At 42.9% G+C, this 25,503-nt stretch overlaps 1 protein-coding gene across 1 annotated transcript in view; it reads left to right on the forward strand.

The window, feature by feature from the left end:
• The window catches only part of si:dkey-103g5.4 (uncharacterized), a 52,320-nt gene that overhangs the window by 20,627 nt on the left and 6,190 nt on the right, over positions 1-25,503 (forward strand). Inside the window, exons 15-29 of the mRNA XM_036965312.2 lie at positions 7,029-7,427; positions 8,071-8,241; positions 8,365-8,522; positions 8,753-8,893; positions 9,180-9,327; positions 9,627-9,778; positions 10,051-10,176; positions 11,284-11,473; positions 11,574-11,648; positions 11,857-12,018; positions 12,127-12,186; positions 12,536-12,652; positions 14,387-14,538; positions 14,737-14,823; positions 15,060-15,206. Coding sequence (XP_036821207.2) covers positions 7,029-7,427; positions 8,071-8,241; positions 8,365-8,522; positions 8,753-8,893; positions 9,180-9,327; positions 9,627-9,778; positions 10,051-10,176; positions 11,284-11,473; positions 11,574-11,648; positions 11,857-12,018; positions 12,127-12,186; positions 12,536-12,652; positions 14,387-14,538; positions 14,737-14,823; positions 15,060-15,206 — 2,285 coding nt within the window. The remainder of the gene's footprint in view (positions 1-7,028; positions 7,428-8,070; positions 8,242-8,364; positions 8,523-8,752; positions 8,894-9,179; positions 9,328-9,626; positions 9,779-10,050; positions 10,177-11,283; positions 11,474-11,573; positions 11,649-11,856; positions 12,019-12,126; positions 12,187-12,535; positions 12,653-14,386; positions 14,539-14,736; positions 14,824-15,059; positions 15,207-25,503) is intronic.

The following is a 25,503-nucleotide window of genomic DNA, read 5'->3' on the forward strand; positions in this document are numbered from 1 at the left end:
ACTCTACCTGGTTTGGCAGGTTTTTCTTGATGAGGTTTGTGAGGGGGTTGGCAATGGTTGCATATCCCGGGATAAAACAGCGATAATATCCCGTTATCCCTAAGAAGGCCCGAACGTCTCACTTGGTCCGGGGTCGAGGCCAGTCACGAATTGCCCTGGTCTTCTCTGCCTGTGGGCGTATTTTCCCATTCCCCACGGTGTACCCCAGGTATTCCGCTTTGGACAGGCCCAGGCAGAATTTATTTGGATTGGCTGTCAACCCTGTGGCTTCCAAACTCACGAGCACCGCCTGTAATCGCAGGAGGTAACTATCCCAGTCCTCGCTGTGGATGACCACATCGTCTATGTATGCCGCTGCATACTCTTGATGGGGTCGTAGAATGGCATCAATGAGGCGTTGGAAAGTTGCAGCGGCACTATGCAGTCTTTGAGCGATCCTCCGGAGCCACCAGGCACTTGCCAATATCCCTTCGTCAAATCCAGGGTGGTGATGAACTTGGCCTTTCCTAAGCGCTCCAAGAGTTCATCCACGCGGGGCATGGGATACGCATCGAATGTAGAGATGGCATTCACGCCCCTAAAATCGTTGCAGAGTCTCATACTACCATCGGATTTGGGGACCAGGACTATGGGACTGGACCACTCACTCGTCGATGGCTCGATCACGCCCAGCGATGACTCTGCGAGCCTCAGGAATCCTGTAAGGGCGGATATGCACCTTCTTCCCGGGTTCAGTGTGGATATGGTGGAACAGGACATCTGTTTGTCCTGGGAATGGAGAGAATATTCGACCGAAGTTCATAATCAGCTTGTCTAGCTGTCTTGACTGCTCCGGCAGGAGAGTTTGGTAGAGCCTCCTCTTTTCCTTTGCCCTCCAGGGCCATCAAAGCCACCTCCTCCTCTCGTCCATGGTACGTCTTCAACAGGTTTACGTGATAGAGTTGGACCTTCTTCCTCCAGTCAGGTTGCTTGGTGAGGTAACTGACCGGTGAGACCCTTTTCATTACCTCGTAGGGTCCCCTCCACTGCACCAGCAAGCGATGTTCGGCCGTGGGCACGAGCACCATCACTTTCTCTCCCACGGTGAACTCACGGTGGAAGAAGATGGACATACAGAATTTCTTCTTGAGAAAAAGGGCTAGAGATGCAGCTCAGCAAACACGGAGACAGTTATTGCATTTGCAGGAGTAAGTGAATAGATTGTTTACTTGTAGCATTAATAAAATAAAACATAAAAAATTACTTGAAGCATTAATAAAAATATATTTTTTTGTTTTACTTGTAGCATTAATAAAAAAAAAATATATTTTTTTACTTGTAGCATTAATAAACAAATATATAGAAAAATATTTACTTGTAGCATTTCACACATCTCGAAAACGATTCTCGCGCTTCCATGGGGCAGAAGTCACACTGTTGTGATTCTATATGGCCAGATTGCTAGCAAGAATGACAAGACATTGCCATGTGTGGGGGATCGTAACTGGCTCATTTCAGCATGTTTCGTCTTGTTATTGATAACGAATCTTGTTTCATGGTGTTTTAACTGATTTCATGTAAATGCAAATATGGCAAAAATTCGCTAGCTAGCTACTAGTAACTAACAACTGTAATGACGTATGAAACAGTAAGTGGTCATTGTGCACATTTATTTGCTTTCAATAAACAATGGAGACAAAATATAGTTTACATGTTAACCATGTAAGACAAACTCGTCTGTTTGTCCCATGACTGCACGTGTGTCAATTTTGTTGTTAAAGTGACAGAGAACACAAGGTATTGTGGTTAGTGATAGGTTAAGACAGTTGAATGTTAATCAGGCTTTAGATTGAATGAATTACTAATATCAATATGGAGCATTAGTGATCCCATATTTTACCTAGCTAAATTCAGGTAAATATTATTTGCCTGTTGTTCATATTGCGTCGTTGTTTTTCTGTTCAGAATAATCCATATTGTTACGGCACGGATACTATTCTGTAATAATAGGTGATCCAACTTCGGAAAGCAAGGAAGAGAGAGAACAGAGAGAGGGGAGGCCCACAGAAGAGAAACGTATAATATTCCTCTCAAGCCAGAGGAAGTAGTACATGCTGAACATTACCTCTAAAAAAAAAGAAAGATGCCACTTCTGACATGTTCTGTGTGTATAAACTGTTAGATCCTGATGCTCTATACAGTGCCTTCAGAAAGTATTTAAACCCCTAGTATTACAATGGCGCTAGAGGAGATGGCTGCCATTTTACGGTCTCCTAACCAATTGTGTTATTGTGTATGTTTATACGCGTTATTTGTAACTTATTTTGTCCATAATATTTCTGCCACCGTCTCTTATGACCGAAAAGAGCTTCTAGATATCAGGACAGCGATTATTCACCTCGTACTGGAAGAAGATTTTTTCTTTAACGAGTCAGAAGCAAAGGATTTACCTCAGACACCAGACAAGGCCCTCATCCCCATCATTCGCAGGAGAAAGAGACAGAGATATCGGGGACGTAGGTCGGGGTGCCTTGTAAGGATCCGATGGCGAGTGGGTAATTTGGCTTTACCATTAGTCCTATTCGCCAACGTACATAAAATAGATGAACTACGTTCACGTATATCCTACCAACGCCTGAGGTAGAGTATCTAATGATAAGCTGTAGACCACACTATTTACCAAGAGAGTTTTCACCTATATTCTATATTCTCCATCTATTTACCACCAAAAACCGATGCTGGCACTAAGACAGCACTCAATGAGCTGTATAAGGCCATAAGCAAACAGGAAATCGCTCATCCTCATATGTTTTACCTAATTTCTACCAACATATTAAATGAGCAACCAGAGGTAAAAAAAAAAACTCTAGACCACCTTTACTCGCCCTCCATTTGGCAGATCTGACCATAATTCTATCCTCCTGATTCCTGAAAAAGTAAAGCAGGAAGCACCAGTGACTCGGTCAATAAAAAAGTGATCAGATGACGCAGATGCTAAGCTACAGGACTGTTTTGCTAGCACAGACTGGAATATGTTCCAGGATTCTTCTGCTATTGAGGAGTACACCACATCAGTCACTGGCTTTGTCAATAAGTGTATCGATGACGTCGTCCATTCAAAAATCATATTAAACACTTATTGGTTATAGAGTCCATTTAACTTATTATGTGATGCATCTCTGTGTGCAAATGTTTACTCCTGAACTTATTTAGGCTTGCCATAACAAAGGAGTTGAATAGTTAGTTTTACTCAAGACATTTCAGCTTTTCATTTTTTATTCATATTTATGTTGATTAATTTATTCATACTATTTCATCCTTCCACACATATTTATTGCTACCCAAGCCGGCTGGTCGTTCGGTTGCCAGAGACGCGACCCAGTCGTTCAGTCTTTTTGTTCTGTATCTATGGATGTGACCCAGTCGTTCGTTCGTTCTAAATGTTCCATTGCCATACTGGCTGGCAACGTTCTTATCCCTTGCTTGCTAGCTAGCCAACTACGGCTAACTTAGTCACGTCTAACAGTGCAGCCAGAATAACAGCAAAGTTGCTGCATTTGTGTTTGTTTAAACTGTTTTCTAGTGACATTTATATGGGTACATCCATAACAATAAACTAATGATATGCGATTTCGCCAGGCGTAGAAAATGTGCTCTCATTAGGACACTTTTTCAGAGGAGCTAGCCAACAAGACAGCTAACACAATCACTTCAAACTGAAGTTGGAAAGACTGCAAACTACCTGCACTTCGTTTCATTTTACCTGCTTTCTATTGATAGTTCTTTGTATATAATTATCCATAAAAATTATGCTGATTCATGATTTCGACAGGCTGAGAAAAGGTGTCTGTCTCATCCTGACTCCCATCATTACTATGGGACATCTGGAGATTGAATTTGAATATGGAAACAATGTTGCAAATGTTGGAAACAGACAGCAAGGTTTATACAAATCTCCCTGTTAACTAAATGTTAGTCTAAAAGAAATGTGAGATAATGACTAGAGGCTTTTTATAGTGGAGATCAAGTTTATAAAGTGCCTGGCTGGGTTGATAAGACAGTCGATTGAGCAGTCAAATGGAACAGAGTAAATAGGCATTTTAACATCAAATTTAGCTTGTGGAATAGACACCGGCTGGAATGCAGTTTTAGCCAATTAGCATTCAGGATTAGACCCACCCGTTGGATAAAATCGAGCACACAGCCATGCAATCTCCATAGACAAACATGGGCAGTAGAATGGCCATACTGAAGAGACCAGTTAAGTCAAATTTCTGCCCTGCTTGGGCTGCCCCGGTCAACTATAAGTGCTGTTATTGTGACATGGAAACGCCTAGGAGCAACAACGGCGCAGCCGCGAAGTGGTAGGTCTCACAAGCTCACAGAACACGAATGCAGAGTATAAAAATCATCTGTCCTCGGTTGCAACACTCACTACCTAGTTCCAAACTACCTCTGGAAGCAACATCAGCACAAGAACTGTTCGTTCCATGGCCGAGCAGCTTTACACAAGCCTAAGATCACCATGAGCAATACCAAGTGTCGGATGGAGTGGTGTAAATCTCGCCGCTATTGGACTCTGGAGCAGTTGAAAAGTGTTCTCTGGAGTATGGAATCACAAATCACCATCGGGCAGTCCGACAGATGAATCTGGGTTTGGCGTATGCGAGGAGAACGCTACCTGCCCCAATGCATAGTGCCCATGATTTTGGAAGGAGATGTTCGACGAGCACGTGTCCACATACTGGTCATGTGTGTGTTCCCATCACTGAAGGCATCACTGAAGGCCGCGGTTACCATTCCAGTTAGCAGCTGCAGCTGTGAGAGCTCTTTCAGTTTATTAAGATGTCTACATACCTGCTTAGGAGCCCAATGACCCAAGATAGAATGCATCATGATAATTGACGTAGAAATACATACTAACACGCTTGGAAAATCGGACAAATATGCAATATAGTTTGATGCTACCCCCAACAGGATAGTCGTTTTCAGCTGACAAATAAGCAATATGTATTGATGCTACCCTCAACAGGACAGTCGTTTTCAGCTGACAAATAGGCAATATATCGTTTTTTCTTGTTTAATTAAACAGGTAGAAATATTGTCCTTGACCTTGGAATCTGATGTATTACCACAAATATTATAAAATCATGATTTTCAAGTGTTTGGTGCATGAGTTTCTACATATTATCTGCAAAAGTTTTCTGTGTACCCCCCACTACAGTTATAATACAAGCCTACTGCTAATGTGAGTTTACGCAGGTGCAACATAATCCAAAGTGTGGCATAACCCTTTGAAATATGTTGCAAGTGCGCAAAGCATGAAAATCTCACATTAGTTTTGACCAACATCATTAGTTATTTTTTTCAATCAAATATTGGACATTGTTTATGAAAACATTGCAACAAAAATAATACATACCTTTTCCAACAAGTTGTCTGTAAGGAAAATGACAACATATTTATGCACTCGGCACAGCCAGAAGAGGACTGGCCACCCCTCATAGCCTGGTTCCTCTCTAGGTTTCTTCCTAGGTTTTGGCCGTTCTAGGGAGTTTTTCCAAGCCACTGTGCTTCTACACCTGCATTGCTTGCTGTTTGGGGTTTTAGGCTGGGTTTCTGTACAGCACTTTGATATATCAGCTGATGTAAGAAGGGCTTTATAAATACATTTGATTTGTAATTTGTACTATTAACAATATATTCCATGGGTTTACTGACCACAATCCATTGAACTAATATTAAAAAGTTGTGATTATTTGGTGTTAGGAGAGCACAGTGCATGGAAGGAAGCAGTGAGATATGTGACATATCGTTGTTTCTGCAAAATGTTCACTGCTAACGTGGGAGACCAAGAGTACGGGGTGCTTCATTTCGGTCGTGCAGAGACCCCCACTCCGAGTCAGGTCTGAGCCCCGGATGTTCTGAATGTCAAGTGACGTTCCCTGTTGCTGTCCTTTCAGAATCACGAACCTGCCACACACTGAAGGCCCAAAGGTTCTCCACTGCGCAAACTTGTCTATAATAGATATGAATGCTGTTAAGATACCGTATTAATGTTTCAAGAAAGGAGTGTATATATTTGGCCTGGTTTTATGCGCTGACTGAATGGAAGCTGATGATTATGAGATTTTATTACTCCGCTGGTCTCGGGGAGAAATGAAGAGTCCTCACTGTCCGAGACCGAGACCGAGTCAAGACCGAGTCAAGACCGAGTACAAATGTTTACGACACCGAGACAAGACCAAGACACTCAATATATGGTCTTGAGACCTGATTCCAGACCAGTCTGGAGTACTACAACACTAGTAAGCCCTACATGATCAAGGGATACTACAGTGTGTAGTATAGTATTCTCCAGTATACAACAAAATTCTATAGTAAACACCCCTCAACAATCGAGGGGATTCTACAGTGTGTAGTATAGTATTCTCCAGTATACTACACAATTCTAAGTAAGCCTTAGTATCGAGGGATACTACAGTGTCTAGTATTCTACAGTATACTACAACATTCTAAAGCAAGTATTACACATGGCCAAGGGATAGTACCATGTATAGTATAGTATTCTAAAGTATACTACAAATGTCTATAGTAAGCACTACATTATCTAGGGATACTACAGTGTGGAGTATAGGATTCTACAGTATACTACAGTTTACTTCATAATTCTATAGAATTCTATAGTAAGTATTATAGTATTCTATAGTAAGCTTTAGTATATTTTTATGTGGGTACTACCCAACTTCCATGGACGTTTGATGCAGTCCCAATACGGGCACCATACTGGTGTTTTGAAACACTAAACAATGTTATACCAATTATTTTGGGTTTTAAGATCTAGCTGAAGCAGAGTTAAAAGTAGCTCTGCAAAAAAGACAATAGCCTATTAACTGGTGACTTAACCATAATTAGGACCATGAGTTTTCCCTGACCACTTGACCTGAACCAGGAAAAACTGTAACTAGGACACTAAGTTTCTCTGGGTCAGGTCAAATGGTAAGGACAAACTCCTGGCCCTACACATAATGTCATATCCCTCTCTCTAGGAGCGGTGCTTCCAGTAGGCGGCCTCCTCCTGGGCGAGTCCTTCATCGAGCCCCTGAGCAGCATGGTGGTCCGGGTGGGCGGCGGTAGCATCCGGGCTGGGAAGCTGGTGCCTCATGCCGGGGGATTCCAGACTCTACTGAACAGCCAGACTCTGGTTGCCCGTATCCGCCTGGTGGAGCTTCTGCGTGGGCTCAGAGAGGACTGGGGCTCTGGGGAGATGCGTTTGCTGGGTCTGCAGGCCCAGAGGAAGGAGTCTGAGCTGGGACGGATCCAGGCTGCAGCCAAGGAGTTGGAGCAGGCCTGGGGGAAAGGGCTACACTGTCACCTGCAGCTGCTGAGCCGGCTGGAGACCCTGCTGGACTGGGCCTGGGGCGTTGTCCAAGATGGTGGCGTCCAAGGTAGGTTGTTTTCACACCTGCTTGTGTACTTAACTTTTTGTCCAGGATCAGCCTTAACCCACGGTAACCAACAACTGGATAGCTTATCATTGCTTTTGTTTAGGTGTGTCAGAGGTGTAAATGCATTGAAACGATCAAATCCATAAGAGGCACCCAGCATTATACCTGTTGTGGACATTGCCATCGCATTAGTAGAAATCCCATATATAAAGATATAAATCCTTATTATTTTGTTTTAATGATTTTCAAATTAAGAGTCATTATTTTCTGTATAGCCTACACTTTCTTGTTCTGAACTTCTCACGCTGGTGGGATATAAGGAGTCGGGATGGTTATGGTTTTGTGACAGCGACCGCAAGGTTAGCCTCTGACGGATTTGACAGCTCCAATACAGTCTTAACAAGAGCAATAATAAGCTATGCGTTTGTCGGTTACAGCGGGTTAACGATGATCTGATTGAATCCTTACTGCTAATCCAGATGTTTAGAAATAGAGAGAATGGAAGGCCAAGTTTAGGCCCATCAGTTAGTTTTGTCCGTCAAAAAGTTCCGCTGTCTTCCTGGCCGCCCCTTATTCCCACTTCTTTCGGGGTAAAAAGGGTTAGGAGTTATGAGTACCTGACATCTGTATCCTACTTCCTTAGGAGAAATACATCTCCCTGGTGCTGATCTGTCCCTGCCGGCACTGCCTGGGATGGAGTATCCTGATCCACAGGGCTCTGGCCTAACGGTCCCCATCCTGGGGGCTCAAATGGACCCTGTGTCAGGACTCGCTGTCCCCCTGGCTGGAACCATGGAGGACCCAGATGGCAAAGGTGATTGGATGATGGATGGATGGACTGACTGATTGCCTGATACAGAAGTACATTTAATATATTTGCCATACATTTATAGTATATCATATCAGTATTTCTGTGCTACTGTATGTTATTCGACAGGACTAGTTGCGATTCGTTTTGGGGCCCTGACAGTGGACCCTGTAACAGGGGTGCTGGCTCCTGTTGTGGGGGTTCGCCTGGATGTGTCCAGACAGACTGTTGTGCCTGTTACTGCTTCATACTGCCTGGCTCTGGGAGATAATACTGACAGTGTGCTGGTAAGAAAGATAAATTACACTGGTTGCGTTTCTTTTCAACACGTTCAACTTGGCCATTGTGAGTATACATGTTCCCAAAATGACAGGTAAAGCACACAAGGTGGCTCCAACACGTTGCGTTTGAGTGCTTTTCAGTCCCTTGTTCAAACAACTAACATAATCAACACATAGTGGTTGAGTTCCATAGGATAAATCACACATATCTCTTTTTGACTTATTGTGGATGCCAGGTGGAGGCCCTGCAGAAGGAGTGGTGTCTGAGGAACAGGTACTGGAAAGAGGAGAAACAGAAGGAGGAGGAGCTGCTAGGGGATCTGGATGCAGCTCTGCAGCACTGTGTCCTTGTGGCCACTCAGGAGGACTCTGAGCAGGTAAGCTGAACTAGGCTGGGCAGGCAGATGGATGGGGCTGCTCAGTCCTCAACAAACAGGAAATGATTTGTCTCATGCTGAATTGTTTGAACGCATACATGTCCTTTTGATTTATGTTCATCTCCCTAGTGGCATTAGTGTATAATGGAGATCTTTATCCATTCTTTGTGTGTGTGTGTGTGTGTGTGTGTGTGTGTGTGTGTGTGTGTGTGTGTGTGTGTGTGTGTGTGTGTGTGTGTGTGTGTGTGTGTGTGTGTGTGTGTGTGTGTGTGTGTGTGCACTGTAGGCCAACTGGGTGGACAATGAGAGGCAACTGAGGGAGGCTGCAGCAGAGCTTCATGAGGCTGGCCAGTCAGAAGCCCAGAGGAGAGCATCCCAGCTCTCAGACCTGTCTCTGCTCCTGCCTCCTCACGTTCTGCTCATCCTCACTCAAGGTATTGCAAGTCTGGCGTAACTTCAGTTAATCGTTAGAGAGTGGATTTGGATAGGCTTATCCATAGCTCAAAGCTATATTGTAATATGCTTTTGATTGCATATTAGGCTACCTTGTGATGTGTGTGTACATTTTATGGATTTGAACTTCATTTAGAATAAGGAATTCAGAGGAGGAGAGTAACAGTGGAAAAAGTGGTGGCTGGGATTGAGCCCCGGTCTCCGGTGGGGAATCATAAATGTGGCTTATACTGTGTTACCACAACTCAGCACGTGTCTGTGTGTGTCTCACTGTGTTTAGGTGATGATAAGGAGTGGGAGCAGCAGTGCTGTTGGCAGACAGAGCTGGTGGCTGGGCTGGACAGGGTGAACGTGTGCGTGGAGAAACTGCAGCAAGACCAGGAAAGATGGACAGCACAGAGAAGAGAGCAGACGCCATCAATCCATGTCATGGTCAGATCTAGCATAGTTCAATCCGATTATGCAAACATATAGATCAAGTAAACACTAGGGGCCGGTTTCCCGGACATAGATTAAGCTTAGTCCTAGACTAAAAAGCTTGCTCACTAGAAAAATATAATCATTTTACGGTGAAGATGAATTGTATAATTTATTAAGGGGAGATGGATCGTAATCGGCATGTTAATGTACAAGAAATGAATGTGTCACAATGACTCACAAATATGGACATGTGTTGTTTTGAGTCTCTCTTGTATGTCTCCCAGGATGGGAAACTGAGACAGAGAGAAATATGGGAGCAGCTAAACTCCAGGCAGGCAGAACTAGATGCTGCTCTTATAGCGCTGCGTTGTGTCCGAGAACTCTGCCAACTCCGTGCAGATACAGCGCAGGTAAGCACAGGCGGAAAGCAATACAATCACGGTCAGTTATGATACAGCCTGGATTAAAACCAGGGTGTCTGTAGTGATGCCTCAAGCACTGAGATGCAGTTCCTTAGGCCACTGTGCCACTCAGGAGCCCAATTGGGAAGGTGACCAATGTTTTGCTGTTTTGGCTTTGTACTCCAGAACTTTGGATTTGATACAATGACTATGAGGTTAAAGTGCAGACTGTCAGCTTTATTTTCATGGTAAATAATGTATAATGTCATTTTGTAGTCACTTTTATAGTAAATAAGAATATAATATGTTTCTAAACACATCTACATTAATATGGATGCTAATGTGATTACGGATAATGATGAGTGAGAAAGTTACAGAAGCACAAATATCATCCCCCCCAAAAAAATGTTAGGTTAGCATGTCTTGGGGGCATGATATTTGTACCTCTAACTTTCTCACTCATCGTTACTCACGATTCATTCAGGATTATCCTTAGTCTTGGTATCATCCACATTAATGTAGAAGTGTTTAGAAACAAATTATATTCTTATTTACAATAAAAGTGACTCCAAAGTGACAAAATGATGCATTATTTACCATTAATTTCTATTGGGTACAAAAGCAATTGAAACACAACCAAAACAAACAGCAAATCCATCCGAACAATTTGAAGAGTCACAACCTTGATGTCGTCATTGCGTGCTGTGCATATTGGACCAAATACATAATATATTTTGATTTGTTTAAAACTTTTTTGGTTACTACATGATTCCATATGTGGTATTTCATAGTTTGGATGTCTTCACTATTAATCTACAATTTTGAAAATAGTAAAAATAAAGAGAAACCCTTGAATGAGTAGGTTTTCTAAAACTTTTGACCAGTAGTGTATACTGTAAGTGTATGGGGGGACTATGTACAAAAAGTGCTGTAATTTCTATAAGGTTCACCTGACATGGATGAACTTTATCTTTGACCTAATAGTCATTGTATAATTTCACAAACAATTGTTCAGGTTCCCAATATTTTTGGAGCTCACTGTATATTTGTTATTGAATGAACTATCTCTTTAATATAGTCGACTCGTGTTGCCATTGAGCGTATCTTTCTATCCAGTCTGTGTTATCAGGTTCCTTCTGGTACAAGGAGTTTGGGCTGGCCAGGCTGATGGTCCCCAGTAACCCTCTGAAGGTGGTGTCGTTGACCCAGCAGAAAGCTGTGCCTCTCATGGAGCGACTCATTCAGCTTCTGGAGGAGAACAAAGAGCCAAGTCTCTCCCCGAGCACCTACCGCCAGCGCATCTCTGGTACCTCAGCAAGCATTATGTTGCATTTTTCAGTCTTGTTTTTTTTTTCTGATAAGGATGTTGTTTTCATAGCTTTTTTTTGTCAAATGTGTGTTTGTAGGTTTGTCAACAAAACAGACGTTTGGTTTGGAGACATGTTCTCGTGCATGGACAGAGTCCGTGCCTGTGGTTAAAGGTAGGCGCAATAGACAGTGGTCCTAGTGGTTCAGTTGGCTCGGTTGGTTGGAGCATGGTACTGGCAACACTAGTGTTGTGGGTTGTCACAGAAAGACTTAGACTCTAAATGATCACACTGTTCTATGCAATAGAACCATTCTACTGCGGTTGCTCGTTGTTCATAAAGACTGCCTTATCTAGTAAAAAGGATTACTGTTGTTTAACAGTGAGAGATATCTATGAAGGAATCTCCACCCAGTCTCTGAGAGACCCAATGAAGGAACAGCCTCAGGACCAGGATTCGAAGGGCCTCAGTGTCCCCCAGCCCAGTCCTCCTCACTCACAGACAGCTCACAGAAAAGCTGCCATCTCTGACATGCACTCACAAGGTAAGATTTAATTGATTCATGATTTAATAAATGAATTGCCTTTACTTCATCATAGGCTCTGCTGATCATATTTATGAAGAGTCCTAACGATATCCCATTGCTTCACAGAGGGCGAGCCTATGAAAGAATCTGTTCAGCAGTCACATGTCTGTGTCCCCACACTGTCAGGTAAAGAACAACATTGAAAGGTGCTGTTTATTACACAAAAAGACTTAACATGACTATTATGTTGTTTTCACTGTAACTGTGTGCAGAGAAATTGTAATCTCATCTCGTTTCAATTCTACTCAAGTGCTTTGAATATGTCTCTACCTTGTGGGCAACATATTGACTACGTATAGTGTTTGGACGAATTACAGAGGTTCTCAAACACGATCACAAGGATGACTTGTTGTAAAAAAGTAGCCCTGAGATAAGTTATGAGTGTTTCATAATGGCATGTAAATGTTTGTGTGACCTGCTATATGTGTACAGTATGTGTGCATAGTATAAGTCTGTGATGATGTTTCCCATACAGAGGGGGAGTGGGATAAACTGCTGGCGCTCTCCCCACTCTTCCAGCTTCTAAAGCGTGTGGAAAGGAAGCTGAGGGGCCCAGCGCAAGATGCAGGATTTCTGAGGGGGGAGCTCGACGGTGGGTTACACAATAGCCTGTAGAGTAAAACGCAGATTACAAACGTCCTGTGATGTGTTTGGGCCAAGAATTGTAGAGATTAAAGAGGACCCTCACACACACGATTGCTCCGCCACGTACCACAATATATAATAACCGAACAACACACAATAACAAACAAAACAATTTGTATTTTTATATGTACTTCTCTTGTTGCAAACCTTTAGTCACCAAATAGTTTGTACCAAAAACAATAACAAAAACCCCCCAAAGAGGAAGTAAAGGATGACACTGGCATGGAGAAAGATCTGACTAAGAACATACTGTACCACCTCTTTGAACAAAAGGCTTGGTGAGGGACACTTTTCAGCCAGTCCTTGTTCAACACAAATGTAATTTGACACGGTAGTAGTTAATATTTGAGACCAACTCCGGCGTTCAATAAGGAATCAGTAAGAAGACTATTTCAGAAACAGTTCAAGTCTAAACACAGAAACGCGACAGGAAGGAAGACAGTTGGGAAGCTTCATCGTGGGACTGATGGCAGGATGGGCAAGATTCTTTATTAATTGAGGTGAGATTAGGTATAATTTTTGTGTGGAGCACTTTGAAACAAACTGTCATGGTATGCACTATACAAATAACGTTTATTTCAACTAGTAATTTAACTACATTGTGCAGTAACTTGGTGGTATTTGAACTAATTTCAAGTTAGTTAATTACTTTTTTGCCATGTAGCGGTGTAGCTAACTACTGGAACTATGTAATCATTATCTTTCTTTTTCACCATCAGGCCTGCTAATTCTCACTTGAATCATTGGTTTTGTGATTAATAAGCTAAATTACACATTACAGTTTGTTACCATATGACCCCAAAGTGATCTGTTCTTGGAATTTGTATTCTGATGATTTACATATGATCATTTTTCACTAAGTACTGTAGTTTAGATTAAGTGAACTACTTTTTTCAAAGTAACTTTAGTTAAGTAAAGTATACTTGTGTTAAGGGTAGCTTTAGTGTAGTTTAACTTCTTCCAGTGTGAAGTGATCGGTATCTTGGTATACTATACTTCCCTAACACTGACCATCCATCATAATAAAATCACCTGACCACCACGGGGAAAAAGCAGCTAAGGTGTCTGACATAGCAACATAACACCACAGCTGCTTCTTATCCTTCGAGGTTTCACAACACCGGGAGTCCATTATTCCTCTCCGTCTGGCGGTCGTTGAAAACATTTCCATTTGAGTCATTTAGCAGACTCTCTTATCCAGAGCGACTTACAGTTGGTGCATTCATCTTAAGGTAGCTAGGTGAGACAAGGTGAGAAAACCCGTAGAAAATACATAGTAATATGATTTGTTTCAGTCTGACATTGAAATTAGTCACAAACTGACACAACAAAAATGCAACCAAAAGGCCAAACCGGACCACTTGTTCAGGGAAAATCTCAACCAGCTGTGGTTGTGAAGGAACTAGAAAAAGATCTGAATCAAAGTGAAAACAAGCCAAAGACAAAAGTAAAAAAGACAATCCCCTGTCAACGACTGCTTTGGTGCTTTCATAATTAATACCAAATGTCCCACCCACAACACTCAGTACAACTTTACTTGACCTAAAAATGTATGCTTTCAATTGTGATAATACACAGCCTTTTGAGAGTTCCTAGACTACTTGTGCTACGTGAAGTGTGAATTGATAACCCAGCAAGGAGAAATGGACAACTGGATTTATGGATTCTCTCTGAATTTCAGGCAGAGCGAGCTCTTTTATTGACTATCTGGATGCACAGTGGGAGTGTGAAGGAGAGCTGCTCCTTCTTGACCCAGGTCGTCTTAATCCCAGAGAGTTCCTGGTCTACCACCATGGACTATTCCTACTGCAAACACTACACACTCTCGAACTGGTTAGTCACTCACTTTCTCTCCCACATACTGAGAGAGGTTAGTGAAGGGTCATAGTTCAAAGCATTGTTTAACTCATCTTTCCTATCAAAAGGAGATTAATTAATCACATGTGGTCTTTGCGGTCTGTTTGAACGTATTTTTCTTTGTCAATGTGAATGTTCTTAGCACCAAAATTGTTAATACCATTACTCCCATAGACTCCAGCAGTGTCACTCCAGATAGCAACTAGTCTTCCATCCAATAACTACAAATACAACGCCTTCCGGAATTCCTTCTTTTATCAGGTGATGTCCCAATTTCCACTGTATGTGCATGAGAGAGAGATTACATTTCTATTTTGGAATCAAATATGCATTGGGGAACAGTGTGCATGTTGTACACGATAATCAACATCAATAAAAATCTATTTCCCTTTAGGATTGAATGACAGCTCTGAATCTTGCAGTTTAGCTTCTGACGTTTGTGATGTTAACATCTGTGCCACATCTGTTTGCTACTAACTGATGTCGTGTGTTGGTAGGAGGCTGAGAAGACAGTGTTTGTGCGTCGCCAGAGACTGCAGTCAGTGGGAGGATTCTCTCTGCTCCTCTTGCACTGTCTGTCACATGTCGCTGTTGGGGACATGAGCGTCGACTCCAGTCCTACCTTCCAACGGGCTTTCTTCAAGGTGCTGCCAAACTCTGTCTGCGTCCCAGAAAGCAACCTATTTCCAACATAGTGTACTACAGTACTTATGACCAGAGTCGTATGGTCCCTGGTCAAAAAAGGGCATTATATTAGGGAATAGGGTGTCATTTTCTCCCCTAAAAAAAGTCAGCCCACCACATACTGAGAACTGAATCCACGCAGAATTTATGTGAATCTTTGTGTCAAAAGGATCTCTAGTTTCAGTGGAAACACTACAAATGTATTGCCCAATAGTATGTGGACACCCCTTCAAAATAGTGGATTCGGCTATTTCAGCCACATCTGTTGCTGACAGCTGTATAAAATTGAGCACAACGCCATAGACAAATATTGGCAGTAGAATGGCCATACTGAAGAGCTCAGTGACTTTAAACGTGGTACTGTCATAGGATGCCACCTTTCCAGTTCGTCAAATGTATGCCCTGTTTGGGCTGCCCCGGTCAACTATAAGTGCTGTTATTGTGACGTGGAAACGTCTAGGAGCAACAACGGCACAGCCGCAAAGTGGTAGGCCACACAAGCTCACAGAACACGAATGAAGAGTGTAAAAAACGTCTGTCCTCGGTTGCAACACTCACTACCAAGTTTCAAACTGCCTCTGGAAGCAACGTCAGCACAAGAACTGTTCGTTGGGAGCTTCCTGAAAGGGGTTTCCATGGCCGAGCAGCCGCACACAAGCCTAAGATCACCATGAGCAATACCAAGTGTCGGGTGGAGTGGTGTAAATCTTACCGCTATTGGACTCAGGAGCAGTTGAAAAGTGTTCTCTGGAGTATGGAATCACACTTCACCATCTGGCAGTTTGACAGATGAATCTGGGTTTGGCGGATGCCCCAATGCATAGTGCCAACTGTAAAGTTTGGTGGAGGAGGAACAATGGTCGGGAGCGGTTTTTCATGGTTCAGGCTAGGTCCCTTAGTTCCAGTGAAGGGCAATCTTAATGCTACAGCGTACAATGATATTCTAGACGAATCTGTGCTTCCAACATTGTGGAAACAGTTTGGGGAAGGTCCTTTCCTGTTTCATCATGTTAATTCCCCCGTGCACAAAGCGAGGTACATACAGAAATGGTTTGTCGAGATCGGTGTGGAAGAACTTGACTGGCCTGCACAGAGCCTTGACCTCAACCCCACCTGTAGGATGAATTGGCAAGCCGAATGTAAGCCAGGCCTTATCGTCCAAAATCAGTGCCCGACCTCACTAATGCTCTTGTGGCTGAATGGAAGCAAGTCCCCGCAGTAATGTTCCAATATTTAGGGGAAAGCCTTCCCAGAAGAGTGGTGGCTGTTATAGTGGCAAAGGGGGATCAACTCTCTATTAATGCCCATGATTTGGGATTTTGGTCATATAGTCTACCTTTGTGCGATTGTAGTCTGTCACCGTCTTCTGGTCAATGCCAATTGCAACAGTGGGATGCATGGTGCTGAGGACCATGCAGCTCCCCTCTCTGTTTGTTCACTGTTCCGAGCAGGTCTTCTTTACAATCAACTTGGCTGCCAAGGAAATTGATGTAAAGAAGTTGTCCATAGACACATTTCTGTCTTTGCCCATGTAAGGCTCCACGAGTCTCAAAACCACAGTCTCAGACCGTCGCTCACCCGCTGGCCTGGTTTAATCTTTCCCCAGATATGGACAGCCATTGAGCAAGTACTTGGTTTCGGCATAACCATAACTTAAATACAGTGCCTTGCGAAAGTATTCGGCCCCTTTGAACTTTGCGACCTTTTGCCACATTTCAGGCTCCAAACATAAAGATATAAAACTGTATTTTTTTGTGAAGAATCAACAACAAGTGGGACACAATCATGAAGTGGAACGACATTTATTGGATATTTCAAACTTTTTTAACAAATCAAAAACTGAAAAATTGGGCGTGCAAAATTATTCAGCCCCCTTAAGTTAATACTTTGTAGCGCCACCTTTTGCTGCGATTACAGCTGTAAGTCACTTGGGGTATGTCTCTATCAGTTTTGCACATCGAGAGACTGACATTTTTTCCCATTCCTCCTTGCAAAACAGCTCGAGCTCAGTGAGGTTGGATGGAGAGCATTTGTGAACAGCAGTTTTCAGTTCTTTCCGCAGATTCTCGATTGGATTCAGGTCTGGACTTTGACTTGGCCATTCTAACACCTGGATATGTTTATTTTTTAACCATTCCATTGTAGATTTTGCTTTATGTTTTGGATCATTGTCTTGATGGAAGACAAATCTCCGTCCCAGTCTCAGGTCTTTTGCAGACTCCATCAGGTTTTCTTCCAGAATGGTCCTGTATTTGGCTCCATCCATCTTCCCATCAATTTTAACCATCTTCCCTGTCCCTGCGGAAGAAAAGCAGGCCCAAACCATGATGCTGCCACCACCATGTTTGACAGTGGGGATGGTGTGTTCAGCTGTGTTGCTTTTACGCCAAACATAACGTTTTGCATTGTTGCCAAAAAGTTCAATTTTGGTTTCATCTGACCAGAGCACCTTCTTCCACATATTTGGTGTGTCTCCCAGGTGGCTTGTGGCAAACTTTAAACGACACTTTTTATGGATCTTTAAGAAATGGCTTTCTTGCCACTCTTCCATAAAGGCCAGATTTGTGCAATATACGACTGATTGTTGTCCTATGGACAGAGTCTCCCACCTCAGCAGTAGATCTCTGCAGTTCATCCAGAGTGATCATGGGCCTCTTGGCTGCATCTCTGATCAGTCTTCTCCTTGTATGAGCTGAAAGTTTAGAGGGACGGCCAGGTCTTGGTAGATTTGCAGTGGTCTGATACTCCTTCCATTTCAATATTATCGCTTGCACAGTGCTCCTTGGGATGTTTAAAGCTTGGGAAATCGTTTTGTATCCAAATCCGGCTTTAAACTTCTTCACAACAGTATCTCGGACCTGCCTGGTGTGTTCCTTGTTCTTCATGATGCTCTCTGCGCTTTTAACGGACCTCTGAGACTATCACAGTGCAGGTGCATTTATACGGAGACTTGATTACACACAGGTGGATTGTATTTATCATCATTAGTCATTTAGGTCAACATTGGATCATTCAGAGATCCTCACTGAACTTCTGGAGAGAGTTTGCTGCACTGAAAGTAAAGGGGCTGAATCATTTTGCACGCCCAATTTTTCAGTTTTTGATTTGTTACAAAAGTTTGAAATATCCAATAAATGTCATTCCACTTCATGATTGTGTCCCACTTGCTGTTGATTCTTCACAAAAAAATACAGTTTTATATCTTTATGTTTGAAGCCTGAAATGTGGCAAAAGGTCGCAAAGTTCAAGGGGGCCGAATACTTTCGCAAGGCACTGTACACATTTGTCTAGTTTGTGGACATGCATTGGGTAAAACAGCACAAGCTTTGGTTGGGAACAGTTGCTCATCAACAGCTATGTTCTCTCCTGGCTTGTAACAAGTAATGCAATTCTTTACAGAACTCGTCCAGATGTCTGAGAGCGGCGAACCTGTCTGTCTGCACACATATTGGTCTTGTCTCCTTGTCATCAAAACGAGAATAATCTCTCTAGTCCTGTTTATACCTGGGGCTAGCATGCGTCCTTTGTTCTGATTATGTCCATATTCTGATTGTGCCCACATATAAACCGTTGCATCTACACATGGTATTAAAATGTCTCTTACCCATCCACCGTGTCTACACTGTGACCAGATTTCCCTGTATGCAAATCATTTGACAGATATTGTTTTTCAAAATAATAACATTTTATTGGTCACATACACAGGGTTAGCGGATGTTAATGTGAGTGAGTGTAAAATCTAACAAATTCACAATAACTACCTTACACACACGAATACACACATGGGATGAATATGAATATGTACATATAAATATATGGATGAGCGATGGTATGCGAGATGTAGTAGATCGTGTAGAATACAGTATATACAGTGGGGCAAAAAAGTATTTAGTCAGCCACCAATTGTGCAAGTTCTCCCACTTAAAAAGATGAGAGAGGCCTGTAATTTCCATCATAGGTACACTTCAACTATGAAACAAAATTAGAAAAAAAAATGCAGAAAATCACATTGTAGGATTTTTAATGAATTTATTTGCAAATTATGGTGGAAAATAAGTATTTGGTCACCTACAAACAAGCAAGATTTCTGTCTCTCACTGACCTGTAACTTCTTCTTTAAGAGGCTCCTCTGTCCTCCATTCGTTACCTGTATTAATGGCACCTGTTTGAACTTGTTATCAGTATAAAAGACACCTGTCCACAACCTCAAACAGTCACACTCCAAACTCCACTATGGCCAAGACCAAAGAGCTGTCAAAGGACACCAGAAACAAAATTGTAGACTTGCACCAGGCTGGGAAGACTGAATCTGCAATAGGTAAGCAGCTTGGTTTGAAGAAATCAACTGTGGGAGCAATTATTAGGAAATAGAAGACATACAAGACCACTGATAATCTCCCTCGATCTGGGGCTCCACGCAAGATCTCACCCCGTGGGGTCAAAATGATCACAAGAACCAAAAAATCCCAGAACCACACGGGGGGACCTAGTGAATGACCTGCAGAGACCTGGGACCAAAGTAACAAAGCCTACCATCAGTAACACACTACGCCGCCAGGGACTAAAATCCTGCAGTGCCAGACGTGTCCCCCTGCTTAAATACATGGACTTAATAAAGGTATCACTAGTCACTTTAAATAACGCCACTTCAATAATGTTCACATATCCTACATTACTCATCTCATATGTACAGTGGGGCAATACTTATCCCATTCATTCTTTCCTTTACACGGATCAGTCGTCCTGGTCCCTTTGCAGAAAAATAGCCCCAAAGCATGATGTTTCCACCCCCATGCTTTACAATAGGTATGGTGTTCTTTGGATGCAACTCAGCATTCTTTGTCCTCAAAACACGACGAGTTGAGTTTTTACCAAAAAGTTATATTTTGGTTTCATCTGACCATATGACATTCTCCCAATCTTCTTCTGGATCATCCAAATGCTCTCTAGCAAACTTCAGATGGGCCTGGACATGTACTGGCTTAAGTGGCTAGAGATTTGAGTCTGTATGTTGGCAGCAGCCTCTCTATGTTAGTGATGGCTGTTTAATAGTCTGATGGCCTTGAGATAGAAACTGTTTTTCAATTTCTCGGTCCCAGCTTTGATGCACCTGACAGTGGCTCGGGTGGTTGTTGTCCTTGATGTTTATGGCCTTCCTGTGACATCGGGTGGTGTAGGTGTCTTGGAGGGCAGGTAGTTTGCCCCGGTGATGCGTTGTGCAGACCGCACTACCCTCTGGAGAGCCTTGCAGTTGAGGGCGGTGCAATTGCTGTACCAGGCGGTGATACAGCCTGACAGGATGCTCTCGATTGAGCATCTGTAAATGTTTGTTAGTGTTTTAGATGACAAGCCAAATTTCTTCAGCCTCCTGAGTTTGAAGAGGCACTGTTGCGCCTTCTTCACCACACTGTCTGTGTGGGTGGACCATTTCAGTTTGTTCGTGATGTGTACGCTGAGGAACTTAAAGCTTTCCACCTTCTCCACTACTGTCCCGTCGATGTCGATGGGGAGGGGTGGGCGGTGCTCCCTCTATGTTTCCTGAAGTCCACGATCATCTCCTTTCTTTTCTTTTGTTGACGTTGAGTGAGAGGATCAGTGGGGTGGAGATGTTGTTTCCTACTTTTACCACCTGGGGGCGGCCCTTCAGAAAGTCCAGGACCCAGTTGCACAGGGCGGGGTCAAGACCCAGGGTCTCGAGTTTAATGACGAGTCTGGAGGGTATTATGGTGTTAAATGCCGAGCCGTAGTCAATAAACAGCATTCTTACATAGGTATTCCTCTTGTCCAGATGCAATAGGGCAGTCTGCAGTATGATGGCAATTGCATCGTCAGTGGACCTATTGGAGCAGTAAGCAAATTGGAGTGTGTCTAGGGTATCAGGTAAGGTGGAGGTGATATGATCCTTGACTAGTCTCTCAAAGCACTTCATGATGACAGAAGTGAGTGCAATGGGGTGATAGTCATTTAGTTCAGTTACCTTAGCTTTCTTGGGGACAGGAATAATGGTGGCCATCTTGAAGCATGTGGGGACAACAGACTGGGATAGGGATTGGTTGAATATGTCCGTCAACACACCAGCCAGCTGGTCTGCGCATGCTCTGAGGACGTGGCGAGGGATGCCGTCTGGGCCGGCAGCCTTGCGAGGGATAACACGTTTAAATGTTTTACTCACGTTAGCCACGGATCACGAGAGCCCAGAGGCTTTGGTAGCGGGCCATGTCAGTGGCACTGTATTGTCCTTAAAGTGAACAAAGAAGTTGTTTAATTTCTCTGGGAGCAAGACATCAATGTCTGCGATGGGGCTGGTTTTCTTTTTGTAATCCGGAATTGATTGTAGACTCTGCAACATACGTCTTGTGTTTGAGCCGTTGTATTGCGACTGTACTTTGTCTCTATATTGACACTTTGCTTGTTTGATTGCCTTGTGGAGGGAATAGCTGCACTGCTTGTATTCGGTCATGTTTCTGGTCACCTGCCATAATCAAAAAGACTATCCCAGTCTGTTGTCATGCTTTCATTTTTGTGCAAATGCTGCCATCAATCGACGGTTTCTGGTTAGGGAAGGTTTTAATATTCACAGAGGGTTCAAGATCATCGATGCACTTGCTAATTAACTCGCTCACCGAGTCAGCGTATTCCTCAATGTTGTTGTCTGAGGCTATTCGGAACATATCCCAGTCCACGTGATCGAAGCCATCTTGAAGCGTGGAATCCGATAGGTCAGACCAGCGTTGTATTGACCTGAGCACGGGTGTTTCTTGTTTTAGTTTCTGTCTATAGGCTGGGAGCAACAAAATGAGTCATGGTCAGACTTGCCCAAAGGCAGGGCGGGGGAGGGCTTTGTATGAGTCGCGGAAGTTCGAGTGGCATGATCGTGTCGCGCATTCGATACGCTGATAGAATTTAGGAAGTATTGTTCTTAGGTTAGCTTTGTTAAAATCCCCAGCTACAATATATGCAGCCTCAGGATGGGAGGGGGATATACACGGCTGTGACTATAATCGAAGAGAATACTCTTGGAAGATAATGCGGTCGGCATTTGATTGTAAGGAATTCTAGGTCAGGTGAACAAAAGGACTTAAGTTCCTGTATGTTGTTATGATTAACGACTCATGGTGTAATCACAAGGCATACACCCTGCCCTCCTTCTTACCAGAGAGATGTTTGTTTCTGTCGGCGCGATGCGTGAAGAAACCGGGTGGCTGTACCGACTCTAACAAAATATCCCAAGTGAGCCATGTTTCCGTGAAACAGAGAATGTTACAATCTCTGATGTCTCCCTGAAGGCAGCTTGTGCCCTAATTTCGTCCACCTTGTTATCTAGAGAACAGGACATTGGCGAGTAATATGCTCGGAAGCGGTGGATGGTGTGCTCGCCTTCTGAGGCTGACCAGTAGGCCGCTCCGTCTGCCTCTCCTGCGGTGACCGCGTTGTTTTGGGTCGACCTCTGGGATAAGATCGCATGTCCAGGGTGGAGGTTCGAACAAAGGATCACGCTTCGGGAAAGACGTAATCCTGGTTGTAATGTTGGTAAGTTGTCATCGCTTTTATATCCAATAGTTCTTCCCGGCTATATGTAATAACACTTGAGATTTTCTGGGCTAACAATGTTGGAAATAATACATGAAAAACAAACAACTGCATAGTATTCTAAGGACCTAAAGCGAGGCAACCATCTCTGTCGGCGCCATTTTCCATGGGATGCATATCCATAAATGTATTTTAAGACAAATATTGATGCCATAGGTCAATGGTGCCACCTGTGATTTCATTTGGAGGGCAGGATAGTTATGATTTACATGGTTTCACTGTCCAGATCCATCTACACTTGTAAGATATCCAGACACAATGCATCCCTGACTACCTCGGGAGGTGGTCAGGAAGATCAGATCACAATTTGTCTTTTAATTGTCTACACCTGTCCAAAATTCTGGGCAAAATGCATCCCTGACTACCTCTGTAGGTGGTCTATAAGATCTGATCACCATCAGATCACAATATGTCTTTTAATCGTCTACACCTGCCAAAAATTCTGGACACAATCAGAATGTGGACAAGATCAGGACAAAGGAAGCCGGTTAGGACCAGGTATAAACAGGGCTTCTGAAGCGGTTGCACACCTTTCAGACCAAAATTACTCCACATCCCTGCTCTTTCCGCCGTATGCCCCGTAGATATACAAGAGTGCAATAAAAGCATGTCCCACCCACTTACTGTTTTACTTTCCTGTGCGCATGAGTGATAGTGCAATCTCTGATGTACTACAACATCTGAATGTCACATAAGCAAAGAAAACTGTGGAGTGCGCTGGCAATTTGTCTCTTTGCGTGAGGTGTAGAACCTGCTCTCTCTGTGAGAATATCCTGGAAAAGCCGCCTTCCTGTTGCGTTCTCGTCACTCTTTCTACCCAAACCATGCCATCCCTACCAGACTTCTGTTTTACCTTGACAGTTGGGATCACCGTCTCAGTTGGCAAAACTCAGGAACCGGAGGCTTGAAGTCAACATCAGAATCAGGTGAAGACTCTTCATCAGCAATGCTGCTTTTCAGCTCAATATCCCATCCTCCAAAATCCTTTGTCCATTTGTTTGTTTGGGATTGCCATTGGGAACTACACACGCTGTATGTTTTATTCAGCGATGGGAGATCCGTGAGAGTTAAGCTACTCTTCAAAGAGGTGGGGTTTCAGACATCTTCGAAAGATGGGCTGGGATTCCGCTGTCCTGACTTTAGAGGGAAGCTTGTTTCACCATTGGGGTGCCAGGACACAGAAAATTGTCATACACAAATTGGCCTGAAACTAATCCAAGGCCACAATGACAATCACAATTACTGAGCAATCAGACAGTTCAAACAGCAATGATTAACTAGGCTACCAGGGAAAAGCACTTAATTTCAATGGCCCTAACAACACCAACTGCTACTTAATGAATAAAAAAATATACGTGCTGTTCTTGTAAGAGTTCATCACCTTTCAAACTATAGATGACACACTAAGACTGGGGCCAAGTAAGGCTCCTTAAATAGTCAGGGAAGACAGGCATGGCCACTCTCTCCTAAAGCCATTACACCACAACGAGAGTTACATTTCGAACAAACTTAGTTCTCTGTCTGTTGTGAAAGTAGGCCATTGCAAACATAAACACAACATAAAGTGGTTGTCTAGCAATTTCATGTTCGTTTTTTAGGACGGGAGTTACATGCAGGTATATACATGCACAGCATATCAAACAAGCAAGACACAGACAGGCAATCAAGAACGATGTAATGGTTTTTTTTCTTCATCATTGCAAACATTGGCTAAACAGGAGGCTATATCGCGCCATAATCATCACACAAAACACAAATTGTTTTGCCCCAATGCAATGTGTAGACTTGCTTGTGCCTACGGCATTATCCGTTACCACAGACATGGTCGTAGCCTTCATATATATTTTTGGAATGTTCATTCAAATCGCAGCTGTTCAGAAATACGAGGCACAGACATAGGCTACATCATCATATTGATCAAATTGGTTGAGGGTTCAGAAGAGGGTGAGTAAAGAGAGAAATTTGAATACGTGTGTAAAATAACATATGCACAGAACGTGATTTGGATCCTTAGATTTTAGAAAGAAGTTTCCAGGCTGGGCTCTAGTGTTAATGCTGTGGGACATGATGTGTGCCAGCTAAGGTTTTTCGGCATAAAGTTGTACAGCCACCTAAGAGAGGAGGTGATAGAGAGAAATTGCTGTTGCAGAGAGGCATATTATATCCGTGCACTACAAACAGAGCCCTAGAGGCCCGGATGAAACATTTATGTTAGGTTACTTCCTGTGAGCAACAGTTGTGCATTTCTTTTTTTGTAAAAAAAAAACTAGTAAAACAATATAGAAAACAGTATATAAATAAGGATTGTGATTGTGACGTCATCTACGGTGCCTTCAGAAAGTATTCATACCCCTTCACTTATTCCACATTTTATTGTGTTACAGCCTGAATTCAAAATGGATTCAATAAAAAAAAATCTCACCCCTCGACACACAATACTCCATTATGACAAAGTGAAAACATTGTGTTTAAACATTTTTGAAAATGTATCGAAAATGAAACACAGAAATATCTAATTGACATAAGAATTCACATGTCATGACATGTTAGAAACCCCTTTGGCAGTGATTACAGCTGTGAATCTTTCTGGGTAATTCTCTAAGAGCTTTGCACACCTGGATTGTATACTATTTTTGTAAAAAAATAAATAATAATAATTCTTCAAGC

Source organism: Oncorhynchus mykiss, chromosome 27 (genome assembly GCF_057628025.1).
Source record: "Oncorhynchus mykiss isolate SJ-2025 chromosome 27, ASM5762802v1, whole genome shotgun sequence".
Lineage (NCBI taxonomy): Eukaryota > Metazoa > Chordata > Actinopteri > Salmoniformes > Salmonidae > Oncorhynchus > Oncorhynchus mykiss.